Genomic DNA, 24,907 nt, shown 5'->3' on the forward strand with positions numbered 1-24,907 from the left:
TTTCATCACTTCTGGAGAAAACGACTCAGTCAGTGATGTCACACTACTTTATGGTACAAAGAGAATGGGGCGTCCCAGTGTGGGCACTAATGGTAAAGAACCCTCTTGCCAATGCAGGAGACATAAGAGAGGTGGGTTCAATCCCAGGCTCGGGAAGATCCCTTAGAGGAGGGCATGACAACCCACCCCAGTATTCTTGCCTGGAGAATCTCATGGGCAGTGGAGCCTGCCGCGCTACAGTCCACAGGGCCGCAGAGCCGGACATGACTGAAACGACTGAGCATGCGCGCACGCCCAAGGAGAACGTGTTGTTTCCAAAAAGTTTTATGAAGGGCAGTAGCAGCAGCAGGACTGGGCAGGCTCGAAGCATGAAAAAAAAATTAGCTAAAGGAGCATCTCTGCTCCTTTAGTTCCTGCCCAGTCACTCCCAATCTTCTACCCTGTTAAATGTATACCACAACACTTAGTAACATCTGAAATAATACTTATTTTTTTCTTTACTTACTAGCTTGTTTTTTGGCTTTTACATTAACTGTCCATCTTCCTTGAGTGATACGCAAGCTCCTTCAAGGCAGAGGCTTTGCCGAGTGTCCTGCTGTATCCATCCCAGTGCCTAGAACAGTGTCCGGCACACCTCGGAAGTGCAATGAACATCTGCTGAGTGAATGACTGACTGGTAGAGTCTTCTGAATAGTGGGAATTCAGTAATGGTGAATTTTTAAAAATGAGATACAGCTATTTTCTGAGCTAAGTACTTAACTTCAAATGTTTTCTTTTCCAGAGAAAGAAATATACTATTATGAAAAAATAAAAAAATAAAAAATTCTTTAAATGCTTTTTGAAAAATGTAGATGCAAAGTTCCAAATACTAAAAATGACAAGATAATGCAGGTTTTGCTTCTAACCTGCTGATAAGCCTGTTAGTCTCAGTAACCCAATCATTCCAGTAAAATGATCATAAAAAATATGATTGTTAAAAGCTTCTGAAAGTATAAGAAACATAATTTTCACTGTGTATTTGGTTAAAAATGGAATTCAATACCACTTTATAGCTTCTGTATTAACAGGGTTCTCACTAAAAAGAGCTATTTCTATTCCACAGAAATAATTTTAAGGACTCATGTACAATTCACATTCATTTTGCAAAAGTACGGTAAAAAGAAGAAATAAGACACTGTTCACTATTTTGATTTTCAACGTATTTTCACATTTAAATAGAACCAAACACAAACAGAACACTCTGCACATTTTTCTTTTGTTTCTCACCCAGAAAGAAAGATCAAAACTGTCTAGAATACTATACAGCGGATTCTTTGAAATTCGTTCAGGGAGGCAGCTTTAGGCCCCTGTATAATCACTTATATGGTAGAAAAAAATCTTTAAGTTCGGGAGAGTCCTGTGTTTCGGTAAGGTTTAGCAGGGCTCTATGTAAGGTCAGGGACCATGCAGGTATGTTTTCATTTTTGTACACCATCCCTTCTCCTAGCCAGGGGTTAGCTGCTGACTATTTGCGTACGTCATGCCTCAGTAAGTGTGAACTGCGGATACGGAAGATGAGCTTCTGTAAAAGGTGTGACTTCCATATGTCAGAGAGAAGACTGAGAATTTGATACAGGAGTAAGTTAACACTCTCCAATATCTGTAGATCTGAGATAAGATAAATGGAATATTGATACCATAGCAACTGTGGCCTTTCTCAGATCACAGTTAATAGTACCAACTCCCAACCAATTTGTATCCTTCTGAACTTGTTGGGAGGCTGCTACAGTCCTCTGAAAGAACGTGCTAGAAGTGGGAAGACGGGGACATACTTATGGTAGGCAAGATCAATGTTGCATTGAGCTACTGAACATCTACGAAGAAAGCTGGAGAGTAAGTTCCCTTGGGCCTTCCTGCTTATCTTCTAGAGGTGTCATGATTTTCCATGACATGTCTTATATTTTGTCAGTAATCAATAGAAAATAATGTAATACAAATGAAAATGATGATTACCTCACAGTACAGAGATGTTAAATTGAAAAAAAATTTAGTACCTTGTAGCCTAAGTACAATGTTGTCTTGAAGAAACAGGCTGAAGGATAATAACCTTAAAAGAGCTCCAAACATTTTCTAAGTGCCTTGTATACACTGGACACATGGGCAGTGGGCGTATAAAGAAAAACAAGACACAGGGTTTATCCTTGAGATTACAGTTCCAATGACCCCTTGAAAGGAATCTAAGACATACTTGCCTTATTCCAAACTGTACTTTGTGATAAATGGCATTAACATGAAATCTCAATGTTATACGAGAAGTCATATTTAGACACATCAATTCTGCCTATAATGCAAACGAGAGAGCATCACGTATTTCCCCACTGAACTGAGAGACTACTCCTACTACACCTCTAGAAAAGTAAACTAATGTAGGGAGTTTTCTGCTAAAAACAATAGTAATTAATTTGCTATATAATGTGTCCTATTTTCTTTAAAACAATGTCTCTCATTTTTCACAGAGTTTTATTAAATAAATGGCTATTATCTTTACTAGGCTAGTATGAGACTCCAGTCTATTCTCTGTGAAGGTTGAATGACTTTCTATCCAATTTTCAGTTATGTTTCTCCATGTTTCTAGTAGAGTACCAACTGTACTCTAGCTTGTCTGGCATTTGTTTTAGTCAGGAACACAAAAATGATCACCTAAGGCTCCCATCACTGATTTTACCTTTGGATTCTCCAACGTTCAACTCCTGTCAAAAATGTGTTTGAGACAAATGCTATTTAAGAGATATGTTTAGGGCACACTTAAATTATCCATTTTCCAGATCTTTCCATCTTTGGTTATAGTAAAGTTACAGTAAGTCATGGTAAAAATTAATGTTATCTCCTATCGAAATCTCATCATTGAGCCATGATTTAATGTTACCTTAGAGTTTTATTTTTATTGTATTATATTTCTTGTCTGTTTTCCCTGTTTATAGGCCTTGATTGATCATCAATAAAAAAGTTAACAATATCAAAAAAAGAAACTAAGAAAATCATCTCATTTATGATTTCATCAGAAAAGGATAAAATACTTAGCAGTAAATTTAACAACAAGGTAAAAGATTTATACATTTAAAACTGTAGACACTGATGAAATAAACTGAAGAATACACAAATAAATGGAAAGATATTCTGCGCTCATAGATTGGAAGAATTAATATTGCTAAAATGTCCATACCACTCAGAGGAATCCATGAATTCAATGAAATCTCTACCAAAATTTCAATGGCACTTTTCACAGAAACAGAACAAACAATCCTAAGATGTGTACAGAACCACAAAAGACTCTGAACAGGCAAAGCAATCCTAAGAAAGAAGAACAAAGTTGGAGCCATCATACTTCCTGATTCAGAAATATCTTGCAAACATACAGAAATCAAAGGAGCATGATATTAGCGTAATCATGGGAAAATAAATCAGCAGAAGAGAGACTCCAGAAACAAATCCATGCATATACAACAAAAATTTCTTTTTGACAGAGGAGCCAAGAATATACAATGGGGAAAGGACAGTCTCCTCAATAAATGGGTTGGGAAACTGAACGGACACAAGGAAATGAATGACACTGAGCTTCTGTTTTATACCATATACAAAAATCAGTTCAAATGGATTAAGCACTTGAATGTAAGACCTAAAACTCTAAGAAAACACAGGGGGTAAGCTCCTTGACACTGGTCTTGGCAGTGATTGTTCCGGATTGATACCAGAAGTGAAAGTAGCAAAAGCAATCAACAAGGGGGACTAACTCCATCAGACTAAAAAGCATCTTCACAGCAAAGGAAACCACCAACAAAATGAAAAAGTAACCTATGAAATGGGAGAAAATGTTAGTAAGTCACATATCTCATAAAGGGTTAACATTCAAAATACATAAAGAACTCATAAAACGAAACCCCCCCCCCGCCAAAAAAAAATCTTATTAAAAATGGGCAGAGGAACATAATAGACATTTCCCCAAAGTAGACAGATACATGAAAAGGTACTCAATATAATCAAGGAGATGCAAATCAAACCCACAATGAGATATCATCTCCACACCTGTCAGAACAGCCATTTCATAGAGTCCTAAAAATCCAAACATAGCCACAGGAAAGGAAACCGGGCACTGAAGATCGTCTGCGCTTCCGTGAACACTGTGGCACTGTTCACAGTAACCAAGACGTGGGACTAACCTGTGCCCATCAATGAATGAAGGAAGGAGATGTGGTACCTATATTGGAATACTATTTCAGCCATGAGAGAGAAGGAGATCCTACCATCTGTGACAACACGGATGGGCCTGTAGGGCAGTATGCTAACTGAAATGAGCCGGACAGGGAAAGACAAACACTGCCTGGTATCACTTACATGTGGAATCTAAAAGAGTCACCTCATAAAAACAGGAGAAAAGCACTTGCCAGGGGCTGGGGGGTAGAAGAAATAGAGAGAGGTTGGTAAAAGGGTACAGACTTTTAGGATGAACAGGTAGGATGTATTAATATAACATGGTGACTATAATAGCTGATAACACTGAGTTGTGTAATTGACATTTGCCAAGAGAGTGTAACAAATACTCTCATAAAGAAAGAGGAAAAAGATATTTATGGTGATGGATATGTTAATTAACTAGGTAGGAGGAATTCTTTCACTATGTATATTAAATTAAATCATCACACTGTACACCTTAAATATCTTACCATTTGATTTGTCAATTATACCTCAATAAAGCTAAAAAAATGGAAATGCTAGCTGTATTTTTGTATAATATTTTCATGGAATATGTGGCCTATAATGTTAGTCAGTGCTCCTTGGATAAGAATCCATGTAATTTCATTTTATTTTAACTTCAACCAACATTTTTTTTCCAGGAGTGAGGATGTGATGGTTAACAAGACACGTGCTCAATGACTTCTAGGAGTATACAGTATAATGTGGAAATAGACACCAAACAAGTAACTTTACAAATAATGGCTTGCTTACAAATAAATACTATGTGATGATTTCTTTGGTATTTATTACAAGGTAAATATCTTTTCAGATGGCTATTCAGATGTGTGCTTTTGCTTTTCAAGTAAGGAAGATATAGTTAGTTACTATTTCCTTTTTAGACTTGACTAGAGTAAAATTTCATGATAAATTAAAACAGCTTCTGAACTTATACAAACCTTTATTTTAACTGTTAAAAGTCAATGTGTCTTATTTCCTGCAAGGTGACCAAGGAAATAGAGAGGGACAGAGTATGGGGAGGGGACTAAGCTACAAGTCATACACAGAAATAATCACGTCTTCTTTAGGTTTTATTCTCAGAATTGTTTTATATATCAACTGTTCTATAAATTAGTATAAAATTATTTTAGAAGTTTCAACTGGAGTTGTCTCTAAAACTGTGATGCCAGAAATTAAAAAAAAAGAGATATTAATTGCCTTTAGCCCCATGACAGAAATAAGGGATTGATTAAATTTTATGGAAGTACCATAGTACATTTTATATTAAAAAAGCAGAATTTCATAATCTTTTGAAACTCTGCAATACTTTAATGGTACTTCTAATAGTGCCTAACACTTGGAAGGATTCCACAGTTTGGCTCCTATAAAGTGGTTTTTGACAGCAAATGTGCAGGAACCAGAATCTCTACTGAAACTTGAATCTGAGCCACCTAGACATCATGATGTTGCCCAAATGTGAAGTGGTTTCCATTGGCAATACCATAATATCTTCTCACTGAAGCAAGAAGCTTGAGTTTGGGGGATATTTAGCTACCAAAAGAAGCAGACATTATCTAAGTCTTGATTGGAGAGAAAAAAAAATTGAAAAAGACTTCCTGGCATTCATTCACTGGAAAATGAAGACATGAAGAAGCCAAATAAAGTTAACAGCTCTAAAGAGAGGCTAGAAATTGTGGTGCTCTGGAGTCCTCATCATCACTGCCATGCTCACTGATGCCAATAAACACTTACTAAGCTCTCACTGTGTGCAAAGTACAATGGCAGGGGCTTTAGCTGTGAAGGTCTTGAAGGTCATGGACTTCATATCATGCCTCCGCTTAACTCCTAAAGCTTGGCATGGGGCTTCTGAAGATGGCAGATATTCCGTAAATATGTATGAATTTTATGAATGAGACGGCAAGGGGCTTCTGGTCCATGGGGAGATAAAACAGAGGCAACTTCCTTGCGAGCAGAGGTTTTACCCCTTTATAAAGGGGTTAACCCCTTTATACGGAACCTATTTAGCACAGTGTGTAGCACATGACAGGTATCAGAAAACGGTCAATTAATCAATAAAGCGCAAATGATTTTATAGAAAATTCAGTTGAGCACTTATTATGCTTTAGATGCATTGCTACACTGAATTCCCTCATGTTGGAGGCACTGTTGCTGTCTCCATCTTAGAGATGACACAGCTAAAGTTTATGGAGGCTAACTAACTTGCTTAGTTACTCAGACAGCAACTTGCAGAGGCAGGATTTGAGCCAAGGAAGCCTGACTGCATTTCACCCTCTTCACTATCCACATGCAAAAAAAGAAACGTTATGCACATGCAAAATATTTATGCACATGCAAAAAAGAGAAACGTTATTATAAGGAGGCATGTGTTAAAGGCCAGCTGAACGGCAGAGGTCATAAGTCCTCTAACTTTAGAGTAAGAAGTGGTTGCTGAGGTCTGGGCAGGAGGGAAAGCTTCATGAAGAAAGGGTAAATTGAAGTGGGTTTTGAAAGAGGGTTACACAAGAGGTTAAGAGAACAAAAAAATGGACAGAAATGCTAATAAGGTATTCCGAGGTCAGAGTTAGACCTTTTGGATAGCATGAAACAGCTCATACAGGATGGTAGGAGCAAGCCTAACCGGAGATTTAGCAGGAACAAGAGAGCAAAGAACTGAAGAATTTGGATTTCATTCTTTACATTCAAGGGGAGCCAACAAAGTTTTTTTTTTTTTTTTTCTTCATAGAGAAAGAGGTGTGAAAAGCCGCTTTTTAGGAAGCTGTGCAGGATATGATAAAGGGCGAGATTCTAGGAACCACACAACCAGTTAGGTGGAGGTGACGAAGACCTGGACTAAGGCAGCAGGAACGCAGAAGTGACAGATGAAAGAGCGAGCCGGCCGACGTGACCGACGCGAGGATGAAGGGGGGTAAGTCGGCACCTGTGTGACACACACTGAGAACATCACTGCCAGAAATGCGGACATTTAGGAAGGAAGGAAGGAAAGCTGGTTTTTAAGATGACTTAATTTCTGATTTGAAACACTTGATTCCTATAGGTTTGAGGCACTTATTTCTCAAACAACAAACATTTGGGTGTTGTTATGAGCCAGAAACTGGGCAGGTACAAGACAGAACAGTGAGCAAAAAAGATATGGCCCTATTTTCACACACTAAACTAGAGTTTATGCGAGAGGAGAGGCACTGAATAAGGAATTACAATAACGATGGTTGAGTTTTAGTATGATAATGATTAAATGCAGAGTATTAGGAGAGCAAATACTAGGAGCGCGTATGCAATCTAGTCTGGGGCTTCCCTGAGGAAGCGACATTTAAGCAATAGGCCTTGTTAGTAGTTTGATGTTCCATTTGAAGAAAGCTTATATACCAGAGGTGCCAATCATAACATGTGCTCATCAACCACCCCTTTTAGTGAAACTGCATTACTTATAGACCTGTTTCCAGGGACAGCAGGGGCCATCCCTTTTCTATCACGTGACCCTGTGCCTCCGGTCTGCACCTGGTTGGGCCAGGGATGGACACTGATGCAGCCAACTCAAAGGACCATCATCTCTGATCTGAAGCAAAGAGATGAAAAATAAAAAAATTTTTTTTCCTGAAGAATTTAAATGGAAGAAACAGACTGTTGGAGGACTGCAGCTGGAGTGAGAACTAGAGAGACCTAAAGACCATGGGTTTGCCAAGGTTCTCAGTGGGCGGGGAGAGTAAGCACCTTTGTCCATGAGACTCTCCAGATAAGAGTGGGTTGCCACTTCCTTCTCCAGGGCATCTTCCTGACCCAGGGCTCGAACCTGGGTCTCCTGCGTTGGTAGGGGGATTATTTACCACTGAGCCATCAGGGAAGCCCCAAGTAAGAGGAAGAAGTTCAATACATAGTGAACAGAAGAATTAAGAGAGAGAAATGAGACTTGACTAGGGAAAATGTCTCCTGGGAGACAACGGGCAAGAGTGGCTATTTCACACAGGAATATTAATTGTCAATGACTTTCTGATCACAGACAATGATTACCCTCACAATCACACCTGCTGGATTCATTTCACATTACAGCAACATTATAAAGTCTAAATAGCTTAAACTAAATTTTCAGTATAGAGTTCAGTTCTTAGACATTTCCTATAAAAATCTTTAGGAGACAAACTATAAATTCAATCAAAAGGGCTTAAATTGAAACACACTATATCCCCTCATGGATAAACTAAAAAGGAGATGCTGTATTGAGTTCAGCTACCAGGGTAAATAAATTAGTATATAGAAAAACAAATCTGTTCGCTACCTTTAAATGTCTTTAATTGTCATAATTATAGCATGCCTTTCTCAACACAGATGCATATGATATATTCTTAGGAAAATTGCCACAACTGTTGATACTTATACTCAAGTGTTGTATTTATATGCTGGATGCCATGCACATGAAATATATTTATACACACCTAACTAATGTCCTTGAATGCATGAGTGCTCGGCTGCTCAGACATCTGCAACTCTTTGTGACCTGATACACTGTAGCTCACCAGGCACCTTTGTCCATGGGATTTTTCCAGGCAAGAATACTGGAGGGGGGTGTCATTTCCTCCTCCAGCACATCTTCCCGACCCAGGGATTGAACCCGCGCCTCCTGTGTCTCCTGCATTGGCAAGCAGATGCTTCTTACCACGGCACCATCTGGGAATCCCAACTAATGTCCTTAGTAGACATCAATTATACAACTGTGCAAACAAAAGCATGTGACTTCCTCGTAATTCTGCATGCGTTACAGGAACACTGAGAGGAAAATCTCCAATATAATCACTGTTTCCACCCCCCAGCCCCCAACAGCCACCCAGTGCATCACTGAGTAGAGAGACGGGATTAAGCAAGACTACTCTCGACAACTTCACCTTCGAGTCTCACCCACGGCTGTCTTCTTACTGTGTCAGCCAATCTCTGTATTCCTCAGCTGGGCTTTCCCTAGTCCCTATCCTGGTTGAAACCATACTATGGACAACCGTAGTCAATCAAGTGATAGAACGGTTAGATTATCTGGACTGAACAGTTTACACAGGCTCACAATAGGAACTTTTTGACACACTTACTATTTAGGGCTGAGGAAGGTACCTGAGGGCTTCCCTGGTGGCTCAGCAGTAAAGAATCTGCCAGTAATGCAGAAGACCCGGGTTCGATCCCTGGGTCGGGAAGATGCCCTGGAAGAGGGCGTGCCAACCCACTCCAGTGTTCTTGCCTGGAGAATCCCATGGACAGAGGAGTCTGGTGAGCTACATCCACTGGGTCACAAAGAGTTGGACATGACTGAAGCGACTTAGCACACAGGCATGCAAGGTAGCTGAGCTAGTGGTGCCTGTCCCCAAAAAGAAATTTAGAAGTTTCCTCTTGTTTTTCATTTTCCAGTTACGCTAAACTCAGTGAATTACTTCAGCCAAGAGGAGATAAGAAAAAAAAAATAGGAGAAAATGAGTAAAGTGATTTTAATTGGTCAGGGGAAAAAAGAAGTAGGTTGAATATATACACACCCATTCTCTCCTGCTCCATGCCAAAGAGGCCGTACGATGGGCTGGTTAGGGAAACACTGGTCCAAGGGCATTCGTGACAACGGAGCAGGGCTGCCTCCTGCCAGACCACAGCGGAGCTTCAGCAGGGGGAAGCGGACAGGGAGGGAAAGTTCAGGCTTTGGGGACAATAAATTGTGCTTAACTACAAGAACACACACAAAACAAACAGTGGGTTGTTTTCCCACTGCAATATCAAAAGTTGCACTGGGAAATCATACCTTTTTGCCCAAGTGAAAGAAATTTGTTTCTGGACAGAATGTCTTCACCAGTGAAGAAATCGTTTTGAAAGAAATGAAGGAAGATTTTAAAATACTAACTGTATTATTTAAAACACTTAATTTTACTATAATAAGAGGAAAGCCTACTGAAGGGTTCATGAATCAAGCGTTCTGATAAATGTCAGTCCAGTAAGGTAGGTGTTATACTCTTGGTTTCTAACGTGCTTTAAAAAAAGTAACATGGATCATAATGTGAAAATATATACATATAATATGAATTACACAAATGAATAAAAGTTGCAGAAATAGGTACGCCAGGTATACCCTTATGACACATATTATAAAACCTTCACAATAAAGTAGACTGAAGGCATTATATCATTGTGGGATTTATTAATACATTTCTTAATGGACTGTATATACACAGAGATTTACCTTATAAATTCAGATTTGCTCATCTCTTTTTTTTTTTCCTGTTATCTTTTTTTTTTTAATTTTTAACTTTACAATACTGTATTGGTTTTGCCATACATTGACATGAATCTTATCTTGACATGCTTATCTCTTTTAGTAATGTGGACAATAATGAGTGCATGTTAAGTAATTTTACTTAAAAAAAAAACCAACTGAGTCACAGATAACAGCTATATAAAATAGATTTATATAACTATCTGATTTCTGCATAGTGTCTATAAGCCACTATACATACCCCACACAGCAATTCACATCTACTTTGATTAATAGGGTATGTTATGGAGATATTATCTACAGTTCCCAACAAACCTGGACAACGACCAAGTTTGAAAAAACGACAACGCTAGTAGAATCAAGTGAAAGAGATACACTGGAGCTGAAGCACTGATGGCAGAAACAGAAAGATACCAGTTCCAACTTCAAGAAAACAGAAAGCACTCCTCAGGAGTTAAAACATGAGCTGACAGAACAAAACCGGGACAGGTACACGGTATCGTATACAGAAGCATTTCCTGTGTTAGCACTTATTTTACATGGAAAACCGCAAATAAATAACGATAAGAGATCATAGCATGTCTGATAATCTGTGACAACAGCTGTAGCCATGGGAGAAACCTGTCCGTCCTGAGCCCTGACCCGCAGAGTCTTTATCCGCCTGTGTACTCTCCACAGGCCAAGCATACAAAGGCCAAATGAGAATTTACACATGAATCAACGTTCTTTGCAGCATGGGCACCAGAGACATTTCTTTTCTCTATTACTGAGAGAAAGGCAGCCAGGTCTAAGCTTGTCTCACTAGAAATCATACAAGGGAAACAGCGATTTGCAGGAAAATGGCAGATCAGCAAAGGGAAGCTGTTCTGAATGCATGATAAAAATGGTAGCCACAAAGGACTAGATGAATATTTAGTTTGAAAACAGCGCTGACAGTCACCAGTGAGTCTTTATCCTATTCCGAACAGGTAGTGTCATACAAACTGCAACAGAGATACAATCCTGATAGAAGATTACACCAGATACCTGGGTGGGTATCTTAAAAGACTTCGGTCTTCATTTGAATAAATGTAAGACTCATAGATCCTCTGCATCCAGATCTTATACGGGGTACACGCAGTCATTTCACACGAATGACATATGGAGGGCATATTGCCCGCTTTGATAATTAGAAATAAATCAGTCAAGATGATTAAAAAAAAGGCTTGTTCATGAAAAACTGGATACACATTTCATACTATGAAACTTGTAAAGGAAAAAATATGTAGACTGTATTTTTCTCTAATCCAAACCCCTTGGTGCTTAGGTCAACTTGTAGAAATTCATAAAACTATCACCACGTTGCTATAGCCTTTCTTACAGGGACATGTACTGAATACTACTTGTTCTGGCTCATTTAATAGAGGAATGGAGATTTATCATTAAATCCGTGTTAATAGGCCATTCCAAAGAAGATTATGTAAGCTTCTAACAAATGACAGGTACTAACTAAATCAATAAAATTCATTTTTATTCCCTTGTTACCACTTCTACAGTTCTGTGCTTGCCATATTCCATCTGTTTCCTGGAATGCTTACCTTCCTACTCAACAATGCATATACCTGACTTTCTTCAAATTTGGTTCAAAGCTGTCAGTTTAGGAGCTTTTAACTTAAGGCTCCAGTCATGGTGTGGTGGTTAGATACAGCAGACCATCAGTAAATGCTGCTAACCACGTACATGGATTATCAATGGACAATAGACCAAAAATCTTTAAAATAAACTTTATTCATGAGCTGTAAATATAAGAAATGTGGTATAATTTGTGTTTCATAAAAGGAAAGTTTGAATTTTTAGCCTTTTAGAGTCCAGAAATGTGTCTGTAAACTTCATATCGCAATCCATGCTCTGAGACAACACCCAACATAAAGAGTTATTCCATTGTTATATCAGTTCATGGTCATGAGCTGTATCTATAAAACTGGCAGTGAATAGGTTTTTGACATTACTTGTTTCTCTTTATCTTTTGCAATGTTAGTTTTTTAACCCTTTCAACTGCTTTCCTTTCCTCTCTTCTCCTGTATTCCTCCCTTTAGGTTGAAGCTCTATTTTGCCCTCTCTCTCTTCTTGATAACCTATTCATTTCCCTACCTTCTGACAGTTTAGCACTTCTTGAAGTAAACGTTAGAATTTTCCTTAAACTGAAAGCTCGTAATGGATAAGAATTATATCTACCATTTCTATATATCTAGAATCTCCTATAGTGCCTCAGGTAGTGTTAAGTCATTCAGCATACTTTTGAGAACTCTCAACAAACTATGTATAGATGGAATGTACTCCAACATAATAAACACATATGACAAGCCCACATCTAACATCATACTCAATGGTGAAATGTTGAAATTTTTTTTCCTAAGATCAGAAACAAGACAAGGGTTTTCATTCTTGCCACTTGTAGTCAACAGAGTACTGGAAGTCCCATTCAGAGCTATTGGGCAAAGAAAAGAGAGAAAAGATCTCCAACCTGGAAAGGAAGAAGCAAAACTGTCCTTATTTTCATATGATATGATGCTATATACGTGCGTGCTAAGTCACGTCACTTGTGTCCAACCCTTTGTGACTCTATGGACTGTAGCCCGCCAGGCTCCTCTGTTCATGGGATTCTCTAGGCAAGAATACTGGAGTGGGTTGCCATGCCCTCCTAGATTCCACACCCAGGGATCAAACTCAGGTCTCTCACATCATCTGCATTACCACTAGCGCCATCTGGGAAGCCCCTTCAAATATATTACGAACATATAATAATCAAAATAGTACAGCGTTGGTATAAAAAGAGATAGATCAGTGCAACAGAGTCCAGAAATAAACCCATGTATATATACGGTCAATTAATTTTTGGCAAAGGAGTGAAGAATATACAATAAGGGAAATATCTTTTCGGTAATGCTGCTGGGAAAACTGGAAACCACTGTGCGGATAAGATATCTACTTTAATGCTCACTGCAGCATTACTCACAATAGCCAAGGCGCAGGAACCACCTAGGTGCCCATCAACACAGATATACACACACAATGAAATACTACTCAGCCTTAAGAGAAGGAAACTCTGTCATGTGTGACAACATGGATGAACCTGGAAGACATTATGCTGTGTGAAATAGACCAGGCAGAGGAAGACAAATACTGCAAGGTATCACTTATATGTTGAGTCTTAAGAACAAAAAAGAAAACAAACGTTGAGTTGCCAGGGGCTGGGGGATGGTGGGGGAGAGAGGGAAAGGCTGGTAAAAGGGTACCAGAAAAGAAAAAAAAAAAATTCTTGAGAGATGCTAACAACTTAGGACTCTTAACAACACATTTCTGAAAGTAAAGCCATAATTTAGTTATTGGTATTCATTGACTTATTGAGTCAATTTATAAGTAAACTCATGAAACACTTGCATACAGAGGTGAGTTTCACAATGACAAGACATGACAGTGTCATGGAACGACGGACTGGTTCCAAATTGGGAAAGGAGTGCGTCAAGACTATATATTGTCACCCTGCTTATTTAACTTAAATGCAAGTACATCATGTGAAATGCTGGGCTGGATGAAGCACAAACTGGAATTAAGATGCCAGAAGAAATATCAGTAACCTCAGATATGCAGATGATACCACACTTATGGCAGAAAGCAAAGAGGAACTAAAGAGCCTCTTGATGAAACTGAAAGAGGAAAGTGAAAAAGCTGGCTTAAAACTCAACATTCAAAAAACTAAGATCATGGTATCCAGGAGACTCTTGAGAGTCCCTTGGACTGCAAGGAGATCCAACCAGTCCATCCTAAAGGAAATCAGTCCTGAATATTCACTGGAAGGACTGATGTTGAAGCTGAAACTCCAATACTTTGGCCACCTGCCAAGAACTGACTTATTGGAAAAGACCCTGATGCTGAGAAAGATTGAAGGCAGGAGGAGAAGGGGACAACAGAGGATGAGATGGTTGGATGGCATCACTGACTCAATGGACATGAGTTTGAGTAAGCTCTGGGAATTGATAATGGACAGGGAAGCCTGGTGTGCTGCAGTCCATGGGGTTGCAAAGAGTTGGACACGACTGAGCAACTGAACTGAACTGAGCTATGACAGACTCAAACATCACTTTGACCTCAGTTCAGTTCAATTCAGTCACTCAGTCATGTCCAACTCTTTGTGACACCATGAACCGCAGCACGCCAGGCCTGCCTGTCCATCACCAACTCCCAGAGTCCACCCAAGCTCATGTCCATCGAGTCGGTGATGCCATCCAACCATCTCATCCTCTGTCGTCCCCTTCTCCTCCTGCCCTCAATTTTCCCCAGCATCAGGGTCTTTTCAAATGAGTCAGCTCTTTGCATGAGGTGGCCAAAGTATTGGAGTTTCAGCTTCAGCATCAGTCCTTCCAATGAATATTCAGGACTGATTTCCTTTAGGATGTACTGGTTGGATCTCCTTGCAGTCCAAGGGACTCTCAAGAGTCTTCTCCAACACCACAGTTCAAAAGCATCAATTCTGTGGCACTCAGCTTTCTTTACAGTCCAACTCTCATATCCATACATGACCACTGGAAAAACCATAGTCTTGACTAGATGGACCTTTGTTGGCAAAGTAATGTCTCTGCTTTTTAATATGCTGTATAGGTTGGTCATAACTTTCCTTCTAAGGAGTAAGCATCTTTTAATTTCATGGCTGCAATCACCATCTGCAGTGTTTTTGGAGCCCAGAAAAATAAAGTCAGCCACTGCTTCCCCATCTATTTGCCATGAAGTGATGGGACCAGATGCAATGACCTCAAAGAGATAAAGTTTAGATGGTAAAGGAGGAACAAAGAAAGACTACATTAGATACTCATGACCCTATACTAATTTCTGTGTATATTAGTTTTTTTTTTTACAACTAAGTTTAATTTTGGGGGGATTGTTCTTTTTTTAATAAGATAAAGTCACCTTAATTTGAAAAATGATACAGAAATATTAAGACTATGTTGAGTCAATGGTATTTTCTTTGTAGGGCATAAAGGACTAGAATCTTCAAAAGCAGAGCAGATGCCTGTTCCCACTGTATAAGGATAACAAAGGAATGGGAATAGGAGTTTGGTTGACAGGGCTTTTTTTTTTTTTTTTTTGATGGTTTAGTATGGTTTATTAAGCTGTGCCTTAGTACAGACGCTGGGGCTTGCCCATTGTGCTCTTAATGTACAAGGCCCTGACGTTCTGCCAATTTTTCTTGAGCAATGATACCAGGAAGTTGACAGCTAAGTGGATGTTGTACACAAGCTCATCATCTGTCATCTTCACGTGGCCAACAGCCACTGCCAGACACAGCACCTTCTTCATCTGGAACTTGATTGTGGACTTCACTTCATCAACTTTGGCCACCATGTTCTCATTGTGGGTCAGCAAGGAAGGGAACTTGCCAGCCTTGTTCAGGCCTGGGCCCAGGATTCGGGGGATCTGCTTGATCAGAGACTCTGAAGCCAAAAAGGCATCATATTTCTTGGCCAGCTTCTTGACCAGTTTCTTATTCTTGTTGAGTTTTTTCAGTGCCTCGATGTCCATGTGGGGGATATCCACAGCCTTGGCCTCATCACAATGCTGCTGGTCCCCTAAGACACACACGGAGAACTTGGGGCGGGGAGTGGACTTAAGCCTGACGGTGCCCGAGAAACGTTTGTCCTTCTGAGGGTCATAGTTCTTCAGGCTGATCTGAAGCTCCACCGTCTCCAAAAACTTTCTGCGCTTGCGCTGGTTCCCGTGCAGGACTTCCCGCACCGCCTCGTAGAGGGTGTCACGGGAGACTTTGCTGCTCATAGTTCCCTACGCAGCGATAACCGGAAAAGAGCGACAGGGCTTTTAAAAAGCAACATGGTGGGGAGAAAATCAAGAACTTCCCCAAATACCAATAGACAGCTAGACAGAAGAAAATGAAAATTTGAATCCATTTAATTCAATACATGTAAGATGTTATTTAACTGTGGTTTTTTTTTTTTTTCTTTTTTTGAGTTTTAGGAACAGGGAACCTAAGTCTATACACCTGGGGCTATTTCCCAACTTCACTTCACTCCGTATTTTGTTCTCCTCTATCATCACACTTGGTAAGGCCCGCTTCTTATCAAAGTCTTCTCTCTTAATCTCATCATTCATCGTGTTTCCTCCTTATTATAGATCATCAGGCCATGAATGAGACAATGGATAGCTTTACTAGCATCAGTATACAACGCATCTACTCCATCTACCAGGTCTGTCAATCTGCCATGGGGGAAACCGGATGGGCCTGTAATTTGATGTTCACAAAAACAAGCTGATAATTACATAAAAATGTTTGCAATGTTTGAGTAATGACTTTGGATAACACTGGTATTCTCTAAATAAGATATTTACATATTCTCTAAATATTTAAGTATCTAAATTAAGCTGATGGGATCATAACTTTATTTTTGTTTTTTAAATTTTTTAATTGAAGTATAGTTTATTTATAGTGGTGTGTTAGTTTTGGCTATACAGCAAAATGATCAGTTATACATACATCCACTTTTTAAAATTCTTTTCCCATATAGGCCATTACAATATTGAGCAGAGTTCCCTCTGCTATATAGTAGGTCCTGGTTAGTTTTTCATTTTATACATAGTGCTATGTCAATCCAAATCTCCCAATTTCTCCCTCCCCTCCCTTTTTCCCCCATAACCATGTTTTCTCCATCCATGACTCTTTCTGCTTTGGATATAAGTTCATTTGTGCCATTTTTTAAGATTCTACATGTAAGTAATACCATGGGACGCTTGTCTTTCTCTGTCTGATTTCACTCGATATGACAGTCTCTAGGTCTACCCATGCTGGTGCAAATGCTGATCACAACCTTTTTATGTAAACGCTTTGTATGTCTGAAGTAAAATACCAAATCTGTCCCTTCCCAATTAGGTTTTCCTTATTACTGCTGTATTCCCCACCACATAAAAAATGAAAATAAAAACAAACTAGTCTGCCAAAGTATATGAACAATACACCAAACATACAAATGTTACCTTTTAAAAAGGTGATGATGCTCAACAGTCGAAGGATATGGTTTTCAAACATTTGTACCACAACACTAAAATGGTAAAACTGCTATCACGGAAGTGGGAAGAATTAGGTAGCATCTGGGAACATCTTTTCTTCATACTTAAGTGACAAAAGGTATAAGAGACTCTTTTCTCCCCCAAGTTTGACTGGGTTACTCTTTTGGCAAAGGATTACTTAGCCACTGGGGGAAAAAATAAACTGCATAAAACAGAATTCCTAAATTTGTAAGGTAACATTAAGCTGTGGATTCTTACTAAAATGTCATTAAAATTCTTTAAAAAAGAAATCCAGAGAAAGAGAACTTGCTTTTTATTTTCTAATCTCTGAAATATCTCTATTTTTAGCAATCACAAACTTTTGAATTTTTTATTTTGTATTAGGGTATAACCGATTAACAAAGAATGTTGTGACAGTTTCAGGTGAACAGTGATGGGACTCAGCCATTCATGTACATGTATCCATTCTCCCCTAAAATACTCTCTCATCCAGGCTGCCACGTAACATCGAGCAGAGTTCCATGTGCTATAGAGTAGGTCCATGCTGGTTATCTGTTTCAAATACAGCAGTCTGTACATGTCCATCCCCAATTCCCCAGCTATCCCTTCTACCAATCTTCCCCCCCGCAACTGTAAGTTCGAATGAGAACTTGCTTTTAAAGTTATGTGCGGGCTACTGAAAAACTGTCTCCATCACAGTGGCAAACAGCTGATGTGAACAACTGGCATGAAATCTGCACAAGTGAGAAGCGGCTAAATTTGAGGATGCGTACAGCCTACAGACTGCAAAGAAAGCTGAGCGCCGAAGAATTGATGCTTTTGAACTGTGGTGTTGGAGAAGCCTCGAGAGTCCCTTGGACTGCAAGGAGATCCAACCAGTCTATCCTAAAGGAGATCAGTCCTGAATATTCATTGGAAGGTCTGATGTTGAAGCTGAAACTCCCAATACTTTGGCTACCTCGTACGAAGAGCTGACTCTTTTGAAAAGACCCTGATGCTGGGAAAGATTGAAGGTGGGAGGAGAAAGGGATGATAGAGGATGAGATGGTTGGATGGCATCACTGACTCAATGGGCATAAGTTTGAGTAAACTCCGGGAGTTGGTGATAGACAGGGAGGCCTGGTGTGCTGCAGGCCATGGGGTTGCAGAGTTGGACATGACTGAGTGACTGAAATGAATTGAACTGAATAGCCTATGTTAGTCAATAGTGAAGTGAAAGTCCCTCAGTCATGTCCAATTCTTTGCAACCCCATGGACTGCAGCCTACCAGGCTTCTCTGTCCATTGGATTTTCCAGGCAAAAGTACTGGAGTGGGTTGCCATTTCCTTCTTCAGGGGATCTTCCCAACCCAGGGATCGAACCTGGATTTCCCGCATTGCAGGCAGACTCTTCACCCTCTGAGCCACCAGGGAAGCCCTAATGTTAATGTTAGTCAATGGTGAGTTTTAAATATTCATCAAACACTGTTAGATCCGCACCTTCTAGCTGAATAACTTCTAGTTCACTTATAGTTAGAAGTCTCCTATGCTGATGAAAGAAAAACTTTAATGTCATGCATTTGCTATTTTTCTTTTTTGCCCTGTAACCCATCTCTGATCTCCAGAATGTTTTCTTCAATAAATGTTTAAAGATTAAAAAATAGAGTATGGTCAAATGTCAACATTTTACTTGCGATTATCATTCCCAAATCTCTTCGTCTCCCAGACTTCCCCATCTCAGTAACTGACCTCACCCAGACGTTCAAGCCAGAAATGGAGACTCACCCTTCATCCCTTCACTTGCAGGCACCTCCCACATCTAAGTGATTCAGACATGTTGGTCGCTCCTTCCTATCTCAACCGCTGCTATCGTTCAAGCCACTGTCATCTCCTGCCCAGGCTACTGCAATAGCTTCCTAAGTGGCCAGCTCCTTACATTTTTGCTCCCCAACCAGTCTACCTTCTCTCTGTGATCAGATACCATCACTCTGTAATTTGAGGTCCTCCAGTGGCATCTCACTGGCCTCAGAGCAAAACAGAAGGGTGGTTTCTGGGTTTAGAGGTCCCCAAACAGTCTGGCCTTCGCCTTTATCTTCTTCTTGTTCTACCTGCTTCGGCATCACTTGCCTTCTTTCTGTTCCTTTCTGTTTCCTTGGTCTGTGGAGAGTAAATCTATGGATTTTCAAGGCTGAAGTAATTTAAGGAGCCTTTTTCTGAAGGTGAAGGAAATATACTTATCACGATCAAGACTTGTGAGTTCCACTTAGAAATGCTCTCAGTGTCATTTAAAAAAAAAACAAAAACCAAAAACCAGCAGACTGTTTTAATTCCTACAAAATGAATATTTCTGCAGAAACAATTTAAAGACAGTTTCATATTTGTTGTACTTAGTTATGTATAATGCATAATGGAAGATTATAAACATGTACATTTCTAAATATGCAAAAATTATAAGTTTAGAAAGGGCAAGATTTTCTCAAGAATTATACCCAGTCTTCTGTTTATATAAAAAATGCAACGGTGATTGAGTACTTTACAATGCTGAAAAGATCCACACTACTTTCATTCACGACTCTGCTATTTAAAGTAATTGTACTATATATTTTTTCTTATTTGAATTCTTGAAAAAGTGCTTTACAAGAGGAAAGAAATTTTCTTTTTGCTCCTCACAGGAGCATCCAGAATGCCACTGTTTCAGGACTTTCACTGTGATGTACAAAATACTGACACTGATTACACACTTGAAAATGATGAATTGTTTTCCTCATTAGTATGGGAAGCATTATAAACCCTTAAAATAAGACATTTTGCATAGACTTTCTCTGATAGGACTAGTAATTTCAAATCCTCCAGAATCTTGAAGAAGCCAAATTAGTCTAACAAAATGAATTCATACTGTCATTATTAGTGTTATATCAATTGTTACTGGGAAATAATGGTCAATAACAATTTTACTATTAGCCTTTTAAACAACTAAAAAGTTTGGAATATAAGAATTGTAATAGAGAGACAAAAGCCCAACATTCAGTTTTTGCTATTTGAAGTAAGAATAAAGACAAAAATCCAAGTATAAAAAAGTAATTTTGGCTGATAAAGTAAGCTAAAGTAGAATTACTGTGTTACTTGAGAGTTTCTTCTAAATGGCAAATAATAAAAGCTGAAGATTGAACTCCTTAAAGACCTTTATGTATAATTAAAACCATCCCCCAAATCTGATTAGTAAAAAGTGGGAATTACAGCTATAACTAGAAACTGAAAATACCATCAGTCTTTAGACGTTATTAAAAAATAAAGCAAAATTTGGTTTGTAGAAAAAAAACGGATTTGTAACTTATTTTTTCCAGAATTTTCCAGTAATTTTTCAAATAAGCTGTTAAACTGAGTAAGAGACTCAAAGCTCAGGGAGAATACCATTTTCATGAGCTGACTTTTACTTTTAGACGGATTGGGAGTAAAATAAATGATCATTTAAACTTTAAATGGGAAGAAAAGAACTAGTTTAGAAAAGGCTCAGGGTAGAAGGCAGTGTGAAGAAAAGTAGAACTGTTAGAGATGCACTAATGCTTTTTTACTTCAGTGGAAAGGATGGGTAAGCGTGTAGGCACAGTACTAAGTACTGTCTCAGGAGACAGTGGCTTTGAGGAAGAGGCGAGTGAGTCTTGCTGATGAGCGGTGTACCATTCCCTGTGGGTCTGAGTTGGGCTGAGAATTATCTCCAACTCTTTAGGAAGTATTTAATTACTTCATAATCAATTATTGGTTCTAAATTATGAATATACTTACATATGAAAAATAAAACAGTTCCAAATCTCTTTAAGGATCTGGCCTGGGCATGACTGTGTTCAATATTTTTAAAGTGATGGACCTAAGAACAATATGAACTAAAGGGTTAACCACATTTGCACAGCAGTTTTGGAAAAAGGTGTGACAAAAACATGGCCTGCATCACTGATGTTCTAGTACATATAAAGCATTTATTAATAAAGGAAAGAAGACAGAAAAAGGATGATGGCTAAGGAATACTTAAAGATACTAATAACTACAAAATTTAGTCCAGAACTAAACTGTGCTTAAATGTGAAGAAAAGAGAATGCAAAAAAAAAAAAAAATCTCCTTATTTACATGTGAACTATGATTTGCAAGTATGAGGTTGGGCATTAGCTACTACTAATCTTTAGATAATTTAGAAAACTATAGAAAATCACACTCAGATTTGCCTTTTTTCATCACACTGCGTGTGTGCTAAGTTGCTTCAGTTGTAATCACGCTGCTGCTGCTGCTGCTGCTGCTAAGTCGCTTCAGTCGTGTCTGACTCTGTGCGACCCCATAGATGGCAGCCCACCAGGCTTTCCCGTCCCTGGGATTCTCCAGGCAAGAACACTGGAGTGGGTTGCCATTTCCTTCTCCAGTGCATGAAAGTGAAAAGGGAAAGGAAGTCGCTCATGTAATCGCGCTACCAGAAGCTTAATGTGTGACTATGGACGTTATCTCAGTCTCCTTCATTTCTACATGGTCTGTCAGTCATTTTATCCATTGCAAAAACCAAAGGAAACCAAACTTCATTTTACTCAGTTATACAAACACACACGAAACACAGTTGTCTCTAGATACTGAAACAGAACATTTTTCTAGTATCACTGGATAAAGGCAAGGTTTTCAAAACTAAAATTGTATCTTTCATTTTATTCTAGTTCCATTAAGTTTTTTCTACTTTACAATCTGGATTTCCTGTGCAGCCAGTAGGACCTGCATTTCAAGTGTGAGGAAATTTTAAATAAAGTGGAATGTTTTTAAGCAGCACACTGATGGTTTTGTTTTGGGATACGGAATAGAAAACTATTTCCTCAAGATATTTTGTGTTCAGCATAAAATATTTAAAATGTCTCATTTCCAAAAGATCTGGTGGGAGTTCATGACAGATGTGTTATTTCTTCTTCTTCTTTTTTTTTTTAGCAGCATTATTTTGTCTAATTAGCACTGGTGAGTTACCCATGGCAGTAGGAAGTTACTGAGAGGAAAGAAAAGTAGACCAGCTTCTTTAGAGAAAAGAACAAACTGGGATAAGATGGGAGAGAGGTACTTATTTATTTTTTTGCAAGGTATTCTGCAGCAAATGCCCACAAACGGCCCACAGAGAGTTCATTTATTTACGCATCACCATATGATGAATCAGACCACCTTTAGTCTCAAACAGAGAAAGCCTTGGTACAAAGCAAAGCATTCTCCAGGTGTTAGTTTAGGTTTGTCATTATTCCTATTTATAGACTCTGTCTAGTAAAAGAAGACAAATTACTGTAAGTGGGGGTAAATGTGATTAAATGAGTCCTCTGAAGATAAGAGGGTACATGGACAAGGGTCATTAACACAAGTGACCTTTCTGCCCAGACCATATTTTTATTTTGCCGATTTGGTAAAAAAAAACAAAAACAAAACAAAACACAAAAACAAACCATAAACAACCCTACAAAGCAAGAAGAGAAGAATTTCTACTATGCATATCTAGAGAGAAATAGATCTCTTTTATCCTAATAAGCATTTTCATGCTTTTGCAGTGTTTTAATAACCCACTGCTGGTGCCAAAATACTCTCAGAACACATGAGAACAATATTGGAGAAATTTTTCATCCCAGGGAGACTGATCGGAAACACTGAAGAAACAGAGTTAGAATCAGACTAGATATGAGGCCCAGAATGTAAATTAGTGGATACCAAGATCATCTGAATCAAATGAAAAGTTTACATTTGTAAAGTTTCAATTAAAACATCTACACTCTTTCTTTCACCTGACTGTAGCCCCATATGGCAAGGTCAGCCCTTTCAGTGAACAAACAGCTCAGTCGCCTCTAGTGTAGCTGTTATCTTCCTCAACAAGGGGAGACATTTGGCACAGCCTAAAGCTGGGGCATGAACCCTGGCTAAGCTTAAGACATTTATCTGACAGCATCAGCTGACACTCCACAAACACATTTGCTCTCCATGACCTCAGAGCATTCGTGATTAATCAAAAATGTATCTTGAATCTTGAGAACAAGCTACAACCAGGCACACACAAAAAAAGAATATGCTCTCGATCTCGCTTATCGACTCAAGAGGTATATTGAATTTAGAAATAGCAAATAGAATAAAATGATCAATATGTTCTCACTTGTCCATGGAAGAGCAAACTTTATCCCTCAAGCAAAAGACATTGATCATGTAAATGCTTCAGAACTGCTTTCTAAACTAAAGAATGCAAAATGTACATGGCTTATGGGGGGTGGGGAAGGAGGCCTACCAAAGCAGCAGCTTTTGCTTTAACTTAAAAAAAAAACCTATAGCTTAGGGACATAAAGGTTATGTCTGTAGTGTGCTATACTTTTAGAAAACCTGTGTGTTCCACTTAAAACCTTTTTTTGGTAACATGTTGCCAAATGTTCTTAATAAAACATTATAAAAGAGACTTTAAAACTTAATGAAGGAACATTATTCGTGCAGAAAAAACTCCCTGCCTCAATTTAAATGAGACACAGTTATAACATATCCCCTATGCACTGTTTACCATTTATAATGTATAATTTATGTCTCTTGGTTCAAACTCACTATTTTCTGCAGTCATCTGCTAAGTAATAAGATTAGCATGCGAATATTGTAATATTCTGCTTCCCAACACAGTATAATTTAGTACATTTTAATTTTCTTTCATACTTTCACTTTCTTATAACAATACTGAACTCTAATTAAAGTAATGGGAAACAGAAGCATAAGCCCCACCCTTAATGATCTGAAAATAATTATTATTAAAAAAAATCTACAATTGAAATTATTAAGTCCCCTTCTGGCCTGGTTACCCACTGGTTAGGTTACAGGGGTTCGTTCCACTAAAGAAAAACTACTCGTCCTGGTCCCTGTTGGCATGGCAAACAAACTTTCATAGCATGCGCGCACTCTATAAAATGGCGGTACTAATTACAAGAGATAAACTCATGCTGAGACATGATATGAATCGGCTTTATGTATCTACTAAGCTCACAGCAGTGCTAGATTTATACCGTTGTTGCTTTAAACTAACACTACACAGAAAATTTCAACTTCTAAATCTGTATGATAAGAAAGCAAAAGTGATTGAGCTGGAAAAAACAGAGCCTCAGCCCCTCATTTTCGGTTTCACTTCTAAAATGTTTCTTGTGCACTTAGAGGATGCCCAGCACTTCTTTCCCATATGTTTACCTAACTTGAATTCTTCAAACACGAATTGCAAGTACCAGATAGCACAGCTGTATGTTTTGACATCCATGGTGAAAATGAGCAGAAAATCTAACTGTTCCATATCAAGAAGTATTTTTACTAGTGCTAATGTGCCTTAAATACCTTGTTCCACAGATGAGTGGCCTGGCACCTGCTGCATGAGAAATAGCCAATTACTGTTCAGTGTCTCTAA

The 24,907-nt window shown here is 38.7% G+C and overlaps 2 protein-coding genes across 14 annotated transcripts in view; both read right to left on the bottom strand.

The window, feature by feature from the left end:
• ARB2A (ARB2 cotranscriptional regulator A) overlaps positions 1-24,907 on the bottom strand; it is a 409,235-nt gene that overhangs the window by 28,786 nt on the left and 355,542 nt on the right. For 2 of the 13 annotated variants that reach the window (XM_069590137.1, XM_069590126.1), the window contains one exon: positions 6,934-9,850. The exons of 9 other annotated variants lie outside the window; for them this stretch is intronic. In XM_069590137.1, the coding sequence (XP_069446238.1) occupies positions 9,780-9,850 (71 nt within the window). In that variant the 3' untranslated portion in view covers positions 6,934-9,779. Of the gene's footprint in view, positions 1-1,513; positions 3,832-6,933; positions 9,851-24,907 lie in introns of those variants that run through there. 2 more of the 13 variants (XM_069590121.1, XM_069590139.1) reach the window with 2 other exon arrangements.
• Positions 15,345-19,400, bottom strand: LOC138440516 (large ribosomal subunit protein uL1). Its single transcript, XM_069590142.1, has one exon. It carries the CDS (start codon positions 16,265-16,267, stop codon positions 15,614-15,616), a length of 654 nt encoding a protein of 217 aa, XP_069446243.1. The 5' UTR covers positions 16,268-19,400; the 3' UTR covers positions 15,345-15,613.

This window comes from Ovis canadensis, chromosome 5 (genome assembly GCF_042477335.2).
Source record: "Ovis canadensis isolate MfBH-ARS-UI-01 breed Bighorn chromosome 5, ARS-UI_OviCan_v2, whole genome shotgun sequence".
Taxonomy (NCBI): Eukaryota; Metazoa; Chordata; class Mammalia; order Artiodactyla; family Bovidae; genus Ovis; species Ovis canadensis.